The following is a 19,758-nucleotide window of genomic DNA, read 5'->3' as shown; positions in this document are numbered from 1 at the left end:
CTGCCACTTAGCCATGTGATACCCTGTACTGCTGTACAGTCACCATCAAGAACAAGGCCCTCATCAGATGTGTTCTCTGGCCTTTGGACTTCCCAGCCTCCCAAACTGTAAATAAAAAATATTTCATTTCTTTATAAATCACCCAGTTTCAGGTATTTTGTTATAAGCAACAGAAAAGGACTAATACAGCCCTTAAAGAAAATAAAATATTATATATTTACAACAAACAGTAGACAGTAATACTACTGTCTATATCTGTTGAATAAATTAAAGATTTATGAGACTAGAGCAGGCATGGTGGAAATAACATGTCCCTCAGCACACAGATAATCAGCTAGGAGACAGATCACAAGTCTGGGGATGCAGATAAACAGCTTATCTCAAAAGTCCTAGTTGCTTACATATACAGGCTCCTCTGAGAAGGGAAAAAGAACTTCTGACCTTTTGTTGACCTGAGACATTTATTTTATGTCTTTACTGGCTAAAATGGGCAATTTAGAATACCTATTCCCCATACAACTTGCCCATCTACATTAATTACATAAACTTTTTGGTAATGTGTAGACTGTCGTTGAGGCCTGATCTCTGTCCATACAACTTCTCACAATCCTTTTATTTATAAGAACCTTTCTAATACAGATTTGCTGGTATTTCCCAAGGTTCAACCTATGTCTAAAGACTCTTCCATACTCATCATACTGGCAGGGTTTCTCTAGTGAGAATTCTCCAATGTTAATTAAAGCTGGTGATTCCGTGGAAAGAATTTCCACATTCATCATGTTTATAAGATCTCTCTCCTGTGTAGATTCTCTGGAACACAGTCAGTCCTGACTTTGGGTGAAGATCTTCTTATATTCTTCACACAAGATTCCATAAGGTTTCCTTGCTGAATGAAGGTCTCCTCACAGTCATCATACTCATGCTGCCTCTCTCTTACGTGGATTCCTTGACGTCAAATAAGGCCATTATGGCTGAAAGCTTTCCCACGTTCCTTAAACTGATAGCATTTTTCCTTGTTGTGGATCTCCTAGTGGGAAAGAAGGGACCCACTGTAAACAAAAGCCTTACAAAACTTGTTGATCTCAAAGAGATTTTCTTCAGCGTGGACTACCTGGTGCTGATTAATGACTCACCAGTAACTAAAGCTCTTACTACACTTAACTGCACTGACGTTGCAGTTCTACAAAGACTCCCCCTACAAGATTCAGCATCTCCAGAATTTTTTTATGTTGGAGCCAAGTCTTTATTTTCATTCTTAGTTACACCGTCTAAAAAAAAATGCACAAACAATTCAAATATCAGTTGTCTCTTCTAAGATCATGAGACTATGACAAGGAACAGTGATAAAAATAAAACCCTACAATGCATGACTTTTCTAAGTCTCTAGACTGGCATCTCAATTTTGTGAAGTGCCCAAGAAGGCACGTGTGATTCCAGTTTGAGTGAGACAGCTGGGCAGAAAGAGAATGGAAAAGCATGGAAGATTTTCTCACAAAATGTGACAAAGAATCAGAAAGGTATAATAAAAAAAATTAAGATCAGTTTGAATCCAGAGCTGAGAAACAAGAAATATCATAAAACCAAGAGAGTGTTTAATTTGCTAAGGATACTTAAGAGGACTATATACACCTACTGATATGTACCTAGGTCACTACTATAGACATATGAAATGCTCAATATTTGAGTAGATCAATAAACAATGGGATATGACAGAAGTTATCTTGAAGTTACAACTAAACCAGTTTCAAAACATATACTAATTTGAAGTGAGAAAATGAAGTAAACTGGGAAATTTACTTTTCCAGGTAATGGTTAGGCCTAAAACATAAGAAGAAAGCAACACTTTGAAGTTAAAGGAGTTGAATAGGTCAAAAATCAAAAAAACCCAAAACGTGGCTGAGAGTTTCTATTTAAAGAATCAGGTAGATAACAAGAAGGAGATGGATAGAGGAAAGGTTTCAAGGGAGAGGACAGCACTAAGAGTTTTAAAAAGCTTCCCTTCTGAGGCTCTCTTCTTTCTCTTCAGAAATCCTTTTTCATCAGCTTTCCATATCAAAAGGCAATAACACTGAGAGTTAAACTAAAATAAGGTCTTAGGTTGGATATGAAACCTCTGATTCCAAGGTACTATATCTCTGCCATGAGCATATCTTTTCTATCCTTTAGCCTGGGACCCATAGGCAATAAAATGAAGTTGGTCTCGGAAAACTTAATGTAAAACTAAACACCCAAACGAACCCCGATATAGAAAGAGAATATTCCAGGGGTGCATATGAATAACAAAAGGAATTAAAGCCCGTGAGTGAGATGCTGAGTTATGGCTCCAGAGACATCTGGTGGGTGCTAAAGTTCAGTTTTGTTGTTTTTCGTGATATTCCCAAACTTTACTAGTCAAGCCGTAAGTGATCCTCCCAACCCTTACCGCCTACGGTTTGTCCTTCATTCAAGCTATCTCTTCAACTTTTTCAGCATAACCGATGCCTCCTCTCCACATTCTGGATGATATTATGTAGATGTGCAGTTCCTCAGGATGGGGTCAGGATCTGTTCCAGCACCTGCTCCTTGGTATGTATTCTGTTCTCAGCAACTGTGGGCAGAGCTCCCTGAGTCTTCCGACAGTCCTGTGAGGTCCAGGTATCTACCTCTTGGTAGTAACAACTTAAAGGTGGAAGAAAGATGTATGACTTTTTTGTCAGCCTGATTCTTGGTTCCAAGCACAACTCTCTTCCTCTACCATCAGTCACTACTAGAGATCTTTCCTGCAAGAGGACTGCCATTCTGGAATGAGAGAGCTCAGGAGAAGAGTCACTCCAGCTTGGGGTTCACAATGATTTTTCAGAAGTATTTCCTTGTAGCCAGTCTTCTTTCTGAGGTATAAAATAACAATGTTAACAGAAATTCTAAATTTTGTTTAGCTCTTTTATCTAAGAATTCACTCACCTGAACACAATGCACTAAAAAACCAAACCAAAACAAACAAAAAAATGAAACTGTCAGGAAGCTAAATAAATCAGGAGAGTAGGAGTGACTTTGCAAATTAGTAGCTAGACCCATCTGCTAGTCTCTTCCTAAATGTTAATAAAGCTTGAGAAAGACATGACCACCTTCCCTTTTGCTCTCCCCTTCAGAGACTCCCACATGAATGGTAAAGAACCTCAGAAATGAAATAATAACAGCAAGATGTTTATTTAAAAGGTACTACGAATTTAGTCATTTAAGTAGATACTGTTATAATTCCACTGACGAATGACACCTGAGGCAGAGAAATTAAGTAATTTGGTCAAAGCACATAACCAGTAAGTGGATTCTGTCTTTGTACTAAAGCGTCGACCAATCTACTCTAGAGAGAGTCACGAATCACATCATTCCGCCGAACGAACTAAACTTTACTTTTACCAAACCGGAGAGCCAGGCTTTCCTTGTCCGCAACGGCCTCACTATCCTTATACCTCAAAACTTGAAAGCCATCCTTAACTTTCCCCGGCAGCTTTCAGTCATCAGTTCTAACCTCACCTGAGTCCCTGAAGGGCCGTAACGGACCGAGTTCGAACACGGAATCCACATCTCGAGGCCACAACCACCTCCAAAGATACGCCACAAGGGCCGGAGGATCCGCAGTTCTAGGTCTCGCCGCTATCACCAGCTGCCTCAGCATTTGGGCTTCTCTAGGATTCTGGAGGTTTTCTCCTCTCTGTGGTTGCCCGGCTGTAACCTGCCCCGCTGAGCTGCGAAGATTCCTGCTGCGCAATCAAGTAACCTCCAGGTGCCTATACTGCCAGGCTGGGGCGCGTTGGGCCCCGCCGGGGGTTGGCCTTCCAGCTGCAGAATTTAGGAAAAGCCGACCCAAGGCAAACAGCGGAAACCCTGGGCTGCCGGTTACCTCTGATAACTAACGGGGCAGAGATCAAATACAAATCTCTTCTTTCCAGTCTGGGCGATATTTGTTTCCTGCCGGCCACTGCTCAGCAGTTCCCAAGGCAAGAAAGTAAAAGTAGACCGGGGTGGGAATTTTTATCCCAAGGTTACAAGGACTTTGCGGCAGTCCTGGGAAACTTGCAGCATGGTTACAGGTAATTTCTCACCTGGGGCTCGGGCATCTAGAACCAATGCATTTGAGAGAGCCCACAGTAATAATCGAAACAATAGCAAACAGTTATAAAGCACTTATGTGCTACGCACTACTCTTAAGCACCATATAATTGCGCAACTAAGTAGATACTATTATCGCCATTTTACATGAGGAAACTGAGGCACGAGAGGTTAAATCGCTTGCCTAAGGTCACTCGGCTAGTAAGATGATACTCCAACCCTGGCAATCTGTGTCTAGAAGCCATATTCTTAAACCCCACTTCATGAATAAACAGGAAATTTGGCTACAGGAAACTCCCTAAACTACCTGGTTTTTTATCGGGGATGAAATGGAGAGATAACCTATTCCTAAATCCGTCATTGAAGTAGGAAGAACTAAGGCACTAGATCAAAAAAGTAGGATCTGCATACCAAGCTTGAAAAGGTACAATGAAGATCTAACCATAAATCAGCGGTTACAAATGGCTTCCACTTAGGAGTCCTTCTTGGGACCCCCAGGAGCAAGCAGGCCATTTGGGAATTAGGCAGACAACTGGCAGGAGCAAACAGACTTATCCCCCAGAAATCATCTTGAACTGTCACGGGTGAAAGCTCTAGGAGCCTTGACTGATGGGTTTCAGATGCGGAAATTGTCTTTTTTTAACGTGTGTGAAGAGAATCAACAATTTCTTTGAAATCAAGGGAAAACTCTGGTTCTAAATGACAGTCTTAAAGTGTGATATAGGGAGCTAATCATTTGAGAAGTTTAAAACACTTATCATGGTTGGTTTTGTAAAAATCAAATTATATACATAAAATCAAATTATATATAAAATAAATATTATACCCAACATATATAACCAATATATTCCTATATACTTTTTATACATAAATATATGTAGAAATTATATGTACAAAAAATACTGTGCAAGAACTCCTTACAATTACACCCGGAAACATCTGGAAGGAGAGAGGATCCGAAGAAATTAAAATAATGAGATGCTGGAGGGGCTGTGGTATGAGAACTTTTGGTATGAAAGCATAAAAGTTGGGAAGAGATTCAATTAAAGGCTATCAAGGGATTATCCTTAGACTAAACAAGCAAATGTTGCTCAAGTAAGTTCTGGTCTTGTGGAGTCAGGAGGAGCACCATTTGAACTGTAAAAGTGGTAAATCCTTAAGCAAATAAAAGAAATATTTTATATAATTATTTAAAATCCAAGAAGTGGTACTGGCTTCAAATATAAAATTGCTTTTAAAAACCATCATCAAAGACAGATCTGTAATGGGTTATTAACACTTGAAGGCATCTCTCTAAATTTCTTGATTTGTCTTAAATAGCCAAATATCCCTTATTCTGTGAGAATGCAAAGAATGAATTATGTTTCTAAGCTAGGAAGTTGATCCTTTCACATAGAGTCCATTTAAAAAGTGGAATGTTTCCTGTGACACCTTCACTGTACAGGCAACAAGAATGAAGGCTGATGTTTATGTTGGCTAAACCTCAGATTTGGTATGCAGAGAGGGTGGTGATATTATTACCTGAAGTGTTTGGGCCTCAGGAGGTTTCTGAAGTATTTTCCAGAATAGTAACAGAAGTTGAAAAGTTTCTACAGAAAATTACTCAAGACACTGAATATCAACGCAATACATGGTTCTTTTAACTGAAATAAATAGAAGAGTATTATTACACAGATTAAAAATGTGGGCTCTGGAATTGAGCTGCTTGGGTCGTTTTGGACCTACCACATACTAACTTTGTGACCTAAAGCAACTTTAATTGATTTCAGTTCTCCCAGCTGAAAATGAAATAATGTAAGTAAAGCATTTAGTAATGCCTGGCCCTTAGTAAGCAGTTAATACATGTTATATATTTTTAATAAATCCTTTTCTCAGTCCCAAAAGATGGCCTGTAATAACGGCTTTGTTTTGACAACAACTGTACAATCAATAGTCTACTAGATGTTAATGAAAGAGGTGACTTCCCCACTGAGTACAGCAGTGCAGAGCTTGTTTAAGTTCTCGTATCTTAGTGCTCTCCACCTCCGTCCTCACCATAGAGTTGAGATTTCTCAATTCAGAGCCCTGCTCAACCCCTCTCCTTCTCATTAGCTTTATTTCATTCCTCAAATTCCAGCAGCCTCTTCCTATTTTGGGGGGGGGTGTGGGTGGAGCATCTTTCTTCTCTTTGCAGTCCCTTTCCACTGTACTCTCTGCAACCCCCGTTTGGTTGTCAGGTTACTTTTTTATCTACAACTTGTGTATAAACTCACTTCCCTTTTCATGGCTTTAGAAACTTGACTCTTCCCCAACCTCTCCAGGTGCTTTTTGCCTTAAACACACAATGTCTTGTTTACCTTAATCAATTGGAAGAGAAGCCAGTCAGTCTTATTCTCGAATGTTATTTGTAAGCTGCTGCTTCATGATTTATCATTTGAGTTTTACAACAGTTACTTCTACCTGACTGTTATCACTAATGACTGCCACTACTACTACCTTAGACCTGCTTCAATTTCATATTCTTCCTTTCCATCCTTTCTCATGTTATTGTTGATGGATTTCAAAATCCACATAGGTAAGATGCTTCAAAGGTCCCTGATTAACTAGATCCTGTCATTGTCACACCACATCAATCTTTTATCCATAAAGATATACTCTTGACTTCATCGCAAAGCATTCTCTGTGCACTGCACTCCCCAATGTAACATTCCTATTCCATATCTAACACCTGTCATGTCCTCCACTTGCCCCTCAGGACCTTCAGTTTCTCCATGTTGCCAATTTAGGTTCAATCAGTAACCTATTCCACTATATTTATCTGGATAACTATAGTTTGATCTCCTTTGATGCCTACCTGGAAATTCCATGTGTATCACTCCACCTTCTTTTTGGTACTATAACTGTATTTAGGCACAAGAAACAACCAGAATAAAATCCTACATTTATTTTTAAACAAGTTATAATCTCTGTCTTTTTATATAATAGGCATATTCCATTGTTCTGGGTCCTTGTTTATTGTCACTTTATAATATTAGGTACATAAGACAGATTAAGTACTGTGCAGAAAGGCAAATGGAGGAACATGTGTGCATTGACAGAACATGTTAAGCAGAAAATGAACTGGAAAGATACCAAGTAAAGGCACTGAGAAGAGCAGAAAGCGAGTTTAAAATAAGAATGCTCACATTCCAGAAGGCAGTCAGATTAAAGAGAGAGGCTCTGAAGTTACTCTTGAAGAGTAATTTCAGATTAGATAAGGAGTACTGATAGCATGGGTTTGGTAAGGAGGACATTCTCATAAAGGTTCTCATCACTAAGTAAAGTCCACTCCAATGAGAAGAGTTTGCATCAAAGTGAGAAATGTGAGGCAGAGTAAGCTTAGGTAGGGAACAGGCTTCACATACTTATAGTTTACAGAGCTTACAGAGCTGTTCAGCTCACTCTGGGATCCCTGTGTGTTTCCTGGAGGTAAAAAACAAACAAACAAACAAAAAGCTAGGTTTCTAATCCTAGATGCCTCTGCCCTAAGTTTGCAACTCCGATTTGGGAGAATCAAGATGGCAGAACAGATGGTCCCCAGCATTGCTCTCTACCACAATTGACCAATTTACAACTATTAAAAATCAAAGAGTGCCAAACTGGGGCCCCCACAGCTCAGGGGAAGAGGAGGAGAGACTTACAGAATTCATGGAGGCGGGAGAAGCTGTGATAAGAGAAAGAAGGGACCACTCCAACCATTTCAAGCCCTGGCCAACTCAAGGCTGGAGCTGGTGAGCACACAGAGCAAGAACTGGCAAAAACTGCAGCTGTGCCCTTTGTGTGAAGTTGCTTGGAGACTGCAGGGGAGAGAGGGGCCTTGGTGGCCCCCAGGCCAGCAAAACCACTGACAGGGTTCCTGTGGACCCACATACAAGCTGAAAAAAGGAGCCACTCAGAGGCCAGTCATTGCAAGGCACCAGAGCATGGCCCACCCCATGCGAAGTGTTTGAAGTGTGGGGGGTGGGGGAGATTGGCCCACCAGGGGAATATTGGGGAACAGATGGACAGTTGATATGCCCTCCAATTAGCACAGGCCCACTCAGTGGAGATTGATCGGGAATACAGAACTGCAGGGAGTGCAATGTGCTGAAAAGACTCAGGCCCAGACCAGAGTTTCCACACAACCCAGGTGTATCAGATCTCACAAGACCCACAAGTGCTTAAAAGGTCAACCATTAAAACCTGAGCTGCGCAAAAAGCCTTCCCCAGAGAATCAGCAGCAAAGCAGCAATTTAGCTCAACATCAGGGCTCAAATGCTGGTTCCCACAGGAAGTTCCCCCATTTTAGAAGTAAGTAAAGGACAAAGCCTTCCCCAGAGAATCATCAGCAAAGCAACAATTTAGCTCAACCACAGTGCTCAAGTGCTGATCCCCACAGGAAGTTCTCCCATTTTAGAAGTAAGCAAAGGACAACAAATTTAGTTTCAGTGCAGAGGGGGGGGGGGGGGTAGCTAATAATCCAACACAGAACTCAAAGCAAATACCAAAAAACCACAGATCAGAGACAAAGTTCTTCTATTAATCAGTAAAAGGTCTAACAGACCACCAAAGAACACCTACAAAACGTAGAAGAGCCAGAAGCCCTCTGGGCTCTCAAGCTGGGATTAGGGAGTTCCAAGGGCCTCAACCACACCTCCCTGACATCCTCATCCAGCCCAGTGATGACCAAGCCACTGCAGAAGCCCCCCGAGCCCCCAAGCTGGGGTAAGGGGGGCTGCAGGCCTTAGCCAAGCCCCCCTGACGTCCACATCCAGTCCAGTTATGACCATGCTGCCACCGGAAGCCCCTTGGGACCCCCAACCAGATGGAGTGGGGCTGAAGGCCTCAGCCACGTCCCCCCAACATCCACATCCAGCCCAGTGATGATCATGCTGCTGCCAGAACCCCCCCCCCCACAGGACTCCTGAGCCGGACTGGGGGGCCCACTGCTGTCAACCATGCCCCCCCCACCCTCTGCAACCAGGTCAGCAAAGGAGCCAGCCATGGGCCAGCCCCACTCCCCCACCTCCACCTCCATTTCCCTACTACCCTCCCCCTCCCACTGCTCTGCAACATCTTGGAATTAAAAAAAAAAAAAAAAATTTGCAACTTCAATGTTGGTGTTATGGAAAAGCCTAAATAAGCAGTCCTCAACTTATGAATGAGTTGTTTTTCAATTGTTCGTTTGCTTTTCTGTTGTTAACTCAAGAATGGTATTCCATACACGGTCATGTAAATTCCAACCCCAAAAGCGAATTTGACACATATGCCTAAATTATAGTACTAATACCATTACCATTTCTATGGAAAAAATGTTTTCATACTTACAACTTAGAAAGCTAGGAACACACCATTGGGTCTCACGGCTGGCCTAGCTTCAGCGCAGCCGTTGAGCAGTTTTTCCACTTTCCCCCTGCCCCTTTTCCCTTTCTTCTCTGGGAACTGAGATTCCTCTCCTGGGAAGGGGTAAACATTACTGTTATCATCAAAGGAATGTCTTGTGAGTTGTGTCTGGCAGGCTTCGAGCTGGAATGCTTTGTACTGAGACAGTGGCTTATTGGGAAACTATGCTTTAACCGACCATATGTTATCAGACCACAAGGACTGTGTCACCTTGCATACCACTGATTTCAAAATTGCCCATTACTCTGAACCCTCCCTGAAAGTCTTATAAACCTCCTGCTTTCCTTAATTTGGGGGAACTGAGCTGGCTCAGTCTCCCCTCCATGTTAGTGGAATAAAGCTTTTGGCTAAAACAGCACCTGGCTTGGGTCTCTCTTTTCCTTTTCTCTGTCGTGCCAAATCTAACACATGTGTTCCTATGGGACTAGGGACTCTTCCAATTCCAACCTAGTGATGATAGTTTGTATAGGGATAGTTTGTATAGGGGAGCAAGAGACAGGGGAACTTGGGAAATGGGGGCAGAGTATATTACAGGAGTGGGATGAAGATGGGACAAAGTCATCTAATTACCAGGGCTGGGTAGAAAGGTAATTAAGAATGGGACTTACTAAAGAATAATGGGGATTACTCTTTTCATTCTCCCCTTTGCCTTTTATCACTGTCTCACTATTTCAAACACATTGACCAGCTAGAAGTGAGGAAAGAAGAGACTGGAGTTGTGTTGGATAAGAAGGTAGTCCCAGAATTGAGTTTGCTGTGGCAAGGTAGAAAGGGAAAAAAAATAATAGGACATCTCAGAATGATTTCTTTAAACAAGAAGACGAACAGGCCAGGACCCATGTGTACTTCTATGTGGCTTGCCTGCTGTCCACTAATCATAGGTTGTCATCTGAAGCAGAATTTTTTACTCAGCAATACAAGGGTAGAGTCAACCAGTTGTTGGTTGATTTGTTCTTCGAAAACCCAAGGGATGCTATCACTAATCTTGGGGCCTTTTATGTGCTCAAGAAGGTATGCAAACCAAAAAACTGTAAACCAGTTGAGAGCAATTACTAGGGAATTCAGAACACAACAGGTTAAGAGTAAAACAGAGAAGAGCACCAGCACACCTCTCTTACACACACACACACACACACACACACACACACACACACCTTGCACTCAGAAGACCTTTGGGAGCCTTGAAATGTAGGTCTCCTGTTTTGAAATACTTAAATTTGAAAGGATGGAAAGGCCACCTTAAGACCCTAGTTTTTAGGCATTATGGTGGTCTAATTGCCTGCTCACTCTAAAGAGCTGGTGGCACGGGTCCCCTGTAGGGATTTCTTTGTGCTAAATATCTGCAGTGGCTCCTTGTTTAAAGAACTGCGTTCAGGCTTCCTCACTTCACAGGCAACCATGAAGGCAGCTATGACTCAATGCAACATCTCCCAAATTTTAGAGTATATCAGGTGACTATGGAGCTATAAAAATGAAGATTCTCAACTCCCATCCTAGGCATAAGGAAGCTGAATATCTGATTCAGGCATTTTAAACAAGCTCCACAGGTAATTCTGCTGTTTATCCAAGCTGGGGAATCACTAGTGCAATGAAAGGACTAGAAGTCAGAGACCTACACTTAAGTTACTAGTCTTTTCCTTTGTGTGGTATTATAGCTATGTCACCATCTCCATAAACAAGAGTATCTTCATTTTTTAAAATGGAGAATAATTTTGATTTACAGAAGTATTTTAGGAATTAAATGAGAAAAGTGCTCTGTGTCACAGTGCTATAAAATATTAGATGAAATTATTAGCATTCTAGACCTCCTCCTACAGTCTGTCCCCAAGTGGTTTCCAAACTTAACATCATTAGTTGCCCAGTTCCAATGACCTCTCTATTTGAGGTTGGCTAGTCTCGTCAGTGATGCTTCCAAACCATATGCACTCTTACCTCTGCTTACCTTTGTTTTACCTAACTGCTTTCTCCCTTTAGCCTTCCAAATCTGCCTATCAAACCTTTATTTTCAATAAAATCTTTCCTGACCACCCTAGGCGAAAGTAATCTGTCCTTCAGAATTTATGGCTCTTATTGTCTACCAAGTGCCACTTTAATTCTGCACTACGTTGAGAATCAATTCTATTGCCCTGTAGTCTTATTTAACTAAATATATGGATCGTACAGATCCCAAACTAGGTTGTAAACTCTGGGAAAAGGAATCTGGTGTTATGCTTCTTGCTCTCCACAGTACCTCCTAATACAACTGGCAGCACATAGTGAGTTCTTATTAAATATCTGAGGCTTTCTTTTAGCAATAGTGAATGAAGTTATGCCCTAAATCATGACAAAGATAGTCTTTCTCACAAGCCTGCACTCTGTGAGATAGCTTCCCTGTCGTCATCAAACAGAAACAGATTTTTCTCCTTTGTGGATAGTCTGATGTTGAGTAAGAGCAGAGTTCTGCCTGAATGATTCCCCACACTCCTTACATTTATAGAGACTACTTCTATTATGGATTCTCTGGTGTTTACTAAGATCTGACCTCTGTCTGAAGGCTTTGCCACATTCACCACATTGGTAGGGTTTCTCCCCAGTGTGGATTCTCTGATGCTGAATGAGGCTGGTGATTCCTCGGAAGGCATTTCCACATTCATCACATTTGTACGGCCTCTCTCCAGTGTGGATTCTTTGATGTTCTGTGAGGACCGATCTTTGAGTAAAAGCCTTCCCACAATTATCACATTTATAGGGTCTCTCTCCAGTGTGAATTCGCTGATGTTCTATAAGACTTGTCCTTTGAATAAAGGCTTTTTCACATACATCACACTTGTAGGGTTTCTCCCCAGTGTGGATTCTCTGATGCTGAATGAGGCCACTCTGACTGAAGGATTTCCCACACTCCTTACACTGATAGCATTTTTCTTTGTGGTGGATCTCCTGATGGGAAACAAGGGATGAGTTATAAACAAAGGCTTTTCCACACTCACTGCACTCATAGGGCTTTGCACCAGTGTGAACACCTTGATGCTGAGTAAGTATGGAACGCCGACTGAAACTTTTATTACACTGACTACACTGATAAGGTTTGTCTCTTGTGTGGATCTTGAGATGGTGAAAGAGTCCTGCTTTCTGGCTAAAGGCTTTGCCACATTCATTACAGTGGTAGTGTTTTTCCCCGGTGTGAAGTCTCTGGTGTTGATTAAGAGCTGACCACCGGCCAAAGGCTTTGCCACATTCATTACATTTATATGGTTTCTCTCCAGTGTGTATTATTTTGTGTCGAATAAGCACAGTTCTCCCACGGAAAGTTTTCCCACATTCTTCACATTTGTATGGCCTGTCTCCAGTATGAATCCTCTGATGTTCTATGAGGCGCGAGTGCTGACTAAAGGCTTTTCCACAGTCATCACATTTGTAAGATTTTTCTCCTGGACAGATTCTCTGGTGTTCAGAGCGGTCTGAGTTCTCAGTCAAACTTACTCTGTTTTCATCACATGTAGCTTGTTTATCTTCCCTGGAGTATCCAGAAGGCTCTTCTATTTTTTCTTTGGGCTCGTGAGTTTCTCCACACCTAGCAGACTGAAGCATATTATTTTCAAATCTGCTAGATATATTCCCACATGGCTCCATTTCTTCAGAAACTTCTTGCTTTAGAATTAAATTCCTGTACTCATTTCCAGTCTCAAAATCTGAAATTACAAAGGAATCATAAATGTTACCTAATTTCCAGTGATAGCAAATAGTAACTTCATGAGGCAACATAAAATTATTCAAATGAAAAACATAAGAACCTAAAGTTTCTGCATGACTATAAAACGGCATTAGAATACAGGACAAACCTAATTAATAAAGCACTCTAAAAATTGTTGAGGATGAGATCAACAGCCCAACAGAAAACTGTGCAAAGGAAAAACTGATGGTTTCCACGAAAGGAAATACAACAGCTTTTTTTTTTTTTTTTTGGTAGCTGACCAGTATGGGGATCGAAACCCTTGACCTTGGTACAATATCTCTTAAGCACAGGAAAAGATGCTTCACCTCACAGAATAAGGGAAAAGCAAATTTAAACAACATTGAAATGTAATTTTTTACCTATCAAAGTTGCCTAATCAGTTTGATATATAACTATGTTCACAAAATGGATTATCACCCATTGCTGGAGGGAGTGTGAATTGATCCAAGCCTTTATAGAGAGCAATTTCAGAATATCTATCAAAAGTACAACAGTATAAAACCTTTGACCTAATAGTTTCACATGTAGGAATTTATGCTACAGATTATACTCACACACATGGTTATTCATTGCAGCACTACTTGTTGTAGTAAAACACTGAAGACAAATGTCATCAGTAGGGGATTGGCTAAGTTACTTGTGTAGTATATCCATACATTTTAATATTAAGCAGCTTTAACAAATAAAAAATGCACCATCTTAAGGACAGAGAAAAAAAATATTTGTTTCAATATGAGAAATGTACATGCATCAAAAAAAAAAATTTCTGGAAGAACATACAAGAAACTAATAACAGTGACATATCTATTTCAGAGAAAGAGGAGACTAGATAGCTGGGGGAATTGAGTAGAATGAAAACTTTACTGGATAACTTGTAAAATTTTTGTTTTTGAACCATGCAAATATTTACCTGTTATAAAAAAAATTAAATAAAAAAGAAAACACATAGAGAAAGTAGAGATGAGGAAGGTAGAGTCTTTCACCTATTCACCAACTTTTAACATTTTGCCACATTTGCTTTATTATTCCTTCTTTTTATAAGTGTACACATTTCTTTTTTTCTTGAACCATCTGAGAGTTAGTTGCAGACATCATAGGGCAAAGGCTTATTTACTGAAGGAGAAAGACTATAGTCCAAGTGGAAGATAGTGGTATTGTCTGTTAGGACAAAGGCAAGAAGTAGCAGGAAGGTCAGTATAAAGAAATATAACTATCAGAAGGACTAAATTAAATGATCTCAAATAAAATAAAGACAGAATTTAGAAAAATATGAATATAAAAAGAAGAATTAAAAAGTGACAAACCGGTCTGTTTGAGCCATCAGATTCCTAGAGAGTCCTTTCTGACTTTAATGATCAGGAACAGTACTAAGTACAAAAAAGACCCAATGTCCTGCGTTAGCCCTGTCTTCCCCTTCCTCCCCAAATGGGTCTTTCTTTTTTACCTTGCTCTTGTTGGGCTTCAAGTTCTGGAGATTCACACTTTAGCTGGGCTTTCATAGACTGGAGGGAAATACTGGATTCTTGTTCTGTTCTTAGAGGTACCATTTCCTGCAAGAACATTTCCTGTTCCTCAGTATGGACTGAGACCTGAGGAAAAGGAGACATAGCCGACAGACTCATTCTGATAACAGAAAACAGAAGAGTATACTATGCATCGCAGTGGCACCCAGCTTGCTGAAACTTGAAATGACCTTCTTCCCTAGTATCAGCCTGCCATAACCCTACCCATTCTTCAAAGTAATGTTAATGTTGGCTCCTCTTGAGAACCTTCCCTTCCCTGGCCACAAGTAATTTCCCCTATTGTTAACAGCCAAAATATCTTGGTTGTGCCACTTTTACTTTGTCTTATGCTCAAAGAAGTGGAAAAGAAAAGTAGAAAAACAAAGGAGAGAAGGAAAAGACAGTAAATAGAGGCATAAAGGAGGAAAAAAGAACTTAGGGGAAAATAAAACATAAGAGGAAAAAGAAATGGGATAAGTAAAAGGAAATAATGCAGAGAAATGATGAAGAAAGTCAAAAGGAACAAAGAAAAAAGAGGAAGAAAAGAAAGAGGTGGGAGAAGGAAGGAGAAAGGAAGGAAAAAGAAAGGAAAGGAGAGAAATCTCTTCCATATTCATTCCAGAAGCTGCTCCCAATAGTCTCTCTCCTTCTAATGTTCCCATTCCACTTCTTTCTGGAAAGATAATCTTATTTTCTATTTATCCAAGATCATAGTCATCTCAAAAATCATCTCCCTTTCACTTTATCTATTTCCACCTGAGGCTCATATTCTTCTCCTTCCCCTCTGTCTTAGAAGATGTGTTCTCTTTTTCAAGGTTCACATCCCTACTTTTGCCTTCAATCCTATCTCTTCTGCTTCCCTCTGACACTCGTTACCTCTATTAACTCATTTATTCAGCAGTTTCAGCCTCTCTGTGGCTCCCATTCCTGCATGGGCCCTCTTCCTCTTGCATTCAAAAATAAGAGGTTTCCTCAGCATGGTACTGTAAAAAGTCGGGATTTAGAATCACACTAATTACTTAGTCTGTCTCTTAGTATAGTGTTTCTGTGATCTTGGGATAGTTACTTGCTCTCTCTGAGATTATACCACATCATGTATGCTAAGCACCCAGCACAGGTCCTTGGCATACAACAGGCCCTCAAATGACTCACCAATTCCCTTCAATGGCTACATTTTGTAAATAAGAAATCACCCTATGCTGTCTCTATTTCCATGACAGTTTCATTTTGTAATCTGTCTCCAGAATAAGAGCCAGAATCAGCAGAATATCCCAGATGTACAGAAAAAGATGTTTTGATAACACATAGAGAAAGTAGAGATGAGGAAGGTAGAGTCTTTCACCTATTCACCAACTTTTAACATTTTGCCACATTTGCTTTATTATTCCTTCTTTTTATAAGTGTACACATTTCTTTTTTTCTTGAACCATCTGAGAGTTAGTTGCAGACATCATAGGGCAAAGGCTTATTTACTGAAGGAGAAAGACTATAGTCCAAGTGGAAGATAGTGGTATTGTCTGTTAGGACAAAGGCAAGAAGTAGCAGGAAGGTCAGAAAAAAAAAAAAAAAAAAAAAAAAAAAAGGACAGTACAGTGAGCTGTGCCTTCTATATCTGGATCTCTGGCTAGGCCTCAGAAATCAAGCTATGAACTCCATTAGCTGCCCCACCATGCTTTCAGAGAAAGGATTGGTTGGCAATACAAACAACATGTTTTAAACGAAATTACTTTTTGCCTGTACCTGAAAATACCATTCTTTCTTCTGGTTCTCTTCCTACTTCCCTGGCTGCTCTTCAGTTTCCACTGCTGGTTACTCCCATGATGATCTCATCCTGTCTCATGGCTTTAAATACCATTTGTATCCTGAAAGGTCCCAATTTTATATTTCTAGCACAGACCCCTCCACTGAATTCCAAACAGTTATATCCAGTTTCTTGTTCAATTTTTCCACTTAGATTCTAATAGGAATCTCAAAATCAACACATCTAAAACCTAATTCTCGATTCCTATTCCTTCATCCCAAACCTATTTCTATCTTAGTCTTCACCATCTCTGTGAATGATAAATCCATTCTACCTGATGTTCAGACCAAAAACTTTGGCATAATCCTTAACTTACTTTCTTTCACATCCCACATCCTAAATAAAAATAAATCCTGTCAAGCTTTTCCTTCAAAATACATCCAGAATCTAATCATATCTTACCACTTCCACCACTACTATACTAGTCCAAGTCACCGATATCTCTTGCCTGGATTACTGCTTGTAGCCACAGCCTCCTAAAATGGTTTCCTTGCTTCTACCTTTGACCCCTATGCTTCCTCCACCTCCACCTGTAGCCCCATTTTTAGAACTTTCTCAACATAGCAGCACATTATTTCTACTCAAAATTCTTCAACGACTTGCCATCTCAGAATAAGATCCAAAATCCTTATAATGGCCTACAAGTCCCTATATGATATGACCTTATCACTATTTTATTTCATCTCGTCCTTGACAAGCACATCTCTACCATGGCAAGCACATTCTCACCTTAAGACCTGCCCTTTTTTTTTTTTTTTTTTTTCCCTTTTTGTCTTTTTTCGTGTCCGGCAATGGATTGCAACCCTCAGTGTCGCACCCGCACTGGACCGGGACCGGCAACGGGATGGCAACCCTCGGTGTCACGCCCACACCTCGCTCAGCCAGTGAGTGGGAACCGGTCTGTATGTGGGATCCAAACCCTCGGCGGGAGCGCCGCCGCGCTCCCAAGCCACGCACTGTAGCAGTGCGCCACCGGGCCGGCCCAAGACCTGCCCTTTTAATGTTCCCTCTGCTGTTATCCCCAGTGCTCTTATCCTTCATAGCTGTACGGTTTACTATTTTAATACAGATTTCTATTGTAAATGTCATCCTATCTGAAAAGACTTCCGTAACCAATCTATCAAAAATAGAACAATGTCCATTTTCTTCATTATTCCTTTTCTTAGCTTTATTGTTATTGTTTTTAATAGGACTTATCACTACCTGACATCTTATGCTTGTTGATTTTTTGTTTACTGTCTGTCTTCTCTCAGTAGACTGGAATCTACATAAGAGCAGCAACCTTCTATGCTTTTTTCACTGTTGCATTCCCAGTGCCTAAAACGGTACTTGGTACAAAACAGATATTCAGTAAATATCTGCTGAATGATCCCCTAGTCTTTAACAGTGTTAGGAGTATCTCCATTACACGAGTCTTTCAAGCTTCAAATCCCTAGTGTTTAGCCTAGAATATATTGCTCAATAAAGAGTTCTCCATTGGTTCTTCTTTCTTTATAGAGCTAATCTGTCATCATTTCCAGTTAATTCTTACCTAAGACATGCCTCATCCTTTGAAGTTACACTTTGATGACCCTATTTCAAACTTAGATCTTTCTGCCACATGCTCTTTATCTCTCCACTCTACTTTGTACTCCAACAAAGTAAATTATGCTTCCTGTTTTATTATTTCACTAAGTTTCATATTCATTATACCAAGGTTTCCTAGCCTTGGCTCTATTAACATGTTGGGTCAGATAATTCTTTGTTGTCTGAAGCAGTCCTGTGCATTGTAAGATGTTTAAAATTATCCCTGCCCTCTACCTACTAGATGCCAGTAGCACCTCCCCAGTTATGACAACCAAAAATGTCCCAACACATTGTCAAATGCCCTCCGGGGCACAAGATTGCCACTAGTTGAGAACTACTGTCTTATATCACTGTTAAAACAAAACAAAATAGAAAGGTTCTACATACTTTGGTTCTCTTTTATGTCTAAGGGTTAGTAAAGATCATTTAGACTCAAGAAGAAAAGGTTAGGAGCCTCTGTCCTATAAAATAAAATCTAAACTCTGAAGGTTGATACTCAACGTCCTGAACTCTCTATCTCAACACTTCTCACAACTCATCTTTCCAACCTAACTGGGTTTTTTACTACTCAAAGAAACACGGACCCCCTGCTCTACTCCTCTTCATCTCATTCCTCTGAGTGGTGAACCTTGATTTCTCCATCTTTTAACCTTTTAATGGAGAGAAAGGGCAGTAGATATATCTGCAAAACTTTATTTCTTAATTATTCGTATTGTGCAACGGAAGTGATGCCCCTTTCAAGAGGCTGCTTCCCACCCTGCTCTCATTGTCTAACACCTTCTCTCTGTACTAGAAGTATCCGATTGTTTATAAGCTGAGTAGCATATTTACCAAACAGAATTTTGTAGATTAGTACAAAAATACACAATCCCTCCAAGAAAACATATAAAGAAGTTAACCAATTTGCCATGAAACTCAGGTCTCTGTCTGATGCGCCAAAGTATCGAGAACACGCTTTGTGAAATAATGCTATACTTCACTCTAGCCTAGAAACCCACAATTTATCTTTTCTCAAATAGAAAACAACTTTTTTTCTCACCTGATAACCTGGCTCATCCAGCTCTCTCTCTAAATCCTCCAGCACAGTCACCACCTCCTCCCCACTCTCCGGATGCTGCTCCTGCACCCAGGCTTGGAGCTCCTCTGGCAGGATGGTCAGGAACTGCTCCAGCACCAGCAGCTCCAGGATCTGTTCTTTGGTGTGAGTCTCTGGCGTCAGCCACTGATGGCAAAGTTCTCGAAGTCGGCTCAAAGCCTCGCGGGGTCCAGATGTTTCCTGGTAGCAGAACTGCCTGAAGTATTGTCGGAATACTTCTCTGCTATGGGTGGTATGCTTTTGCAGGTTCTGATCCTGTCTGGTGGTATACTTATACTTCTCCTCCTCCTCTATCTTTACTTCCAAAAGTTCATCCTGATCCTTATGGGCCTGGATATTCCAAGTAGATACCATCATAGCTGTGCAAAAGTTCTATCAGTGCTTCAAGTAAGATCTCCCCTGAGCGAACCTAAGGAATAAGCCATCATTATTAATACAAACTACACCATAAACAAAAATTGGAAATTCTAAGAATTTAAGTATGACCTTTGAAAGCCTGCCTCCAGGTTAATTTACTATACTCAAGGAAATATTTTCATAGAAAAGATTTAAGAATAGACTAATTTAAAGAGAAAGACTAAAAAAAGGTGCC

The 19,758-nt window shown here is 40.6% G+C and overlaps 1 protein-coding gene across 2 annotated transcripts; it reads right to left on the bottom strand.

Annotated features, from left to right (window-relative positions):
• Nucleotides 1-598: 598 nt before the first annotated feature.
• On the bottom strand, nucleotides 599-19,520 carry ZSCAN12 (zinc finger and SCAN domain containing 12). Of its 2 annotated transcripts, XR_551797.1 has the most exons (5): nucleotides 19,110-19,520; nucleotides 14,646-14,790; nucleotides 12,011-13,157; nucleotides 2,423-2,867; nucleotides 599-1,027 (listed from the first exon to the last, which is right to left on the bottom strand). XR_551797.1 is itself a non-coding variant. In XM_008590221.1 (4 exons), exons 1-4 carry the CDS (start codon nucleotides 19,518-19,520, stop codon nucleotides 2,747-2,749), a joined length of 1,824 nt encoding a protein of 607 aa, XP_008588443.1. In that variant the 3' UTR covers nucleotides 1,042-2,746. The 2 variants fall into 2 exon arrangements, 1 of the variants encoding a protein (XP_008588443.1); XM_008590221.1 differs by lacking the exon at nucleotides 599-1,027 and having other exon boundaries at nucleotides 1,042-2,867.
• Nucleotides 19,521-19,758: the final 238 nt, after the last annotated feature.

Source organism: Galeopterus variegatus, unplaced genomic scaffold (genome assembly GCF_000696425.1).
Source record: "Galeopterus variegatus unplaced genomic scaffold, G_variegatus-3.0.2 Scaffold5930, whole genome shotgun sequence".
Taxonomy (NCBI): Eukaryota; Metazoa; Chordata; class Mammalia; order Dermoptera; family Cynocephalidae; genus Galeopterus; species Galeopterus variegatus.
The sequence above is the reverse complement of the archived record's forward strand: the minus strand, read 5'-3'. Positions and strand labels throughout refer to the sequence as shown.

Excerpts from the sequence above, each read along its gene's own strand:
- ZSCAN12 (XM_008590221.1), bottom strand. The coding sequence starts at position 19,520 with ATGGTATCTACTTGGAATATCCAGGCCCATAAGGATCAGGATGAACTT. Across the intron at positions 13,158-14,645 it reads TGAAGCCCAACAAGAGCAAG|ATTTTGAGACTGGAAATGAG; the intron begins GTAAAAAAGAAA and ends TTGTAATTTCAG. Across the intron at positions 2,868-12,010 it reads GGCAAAGCCTTCAGACAGAG|AAAGAAGACTGGCTACAAGG; the intron begins GTCAGATCTTAG and ends TTTATACCTCAG.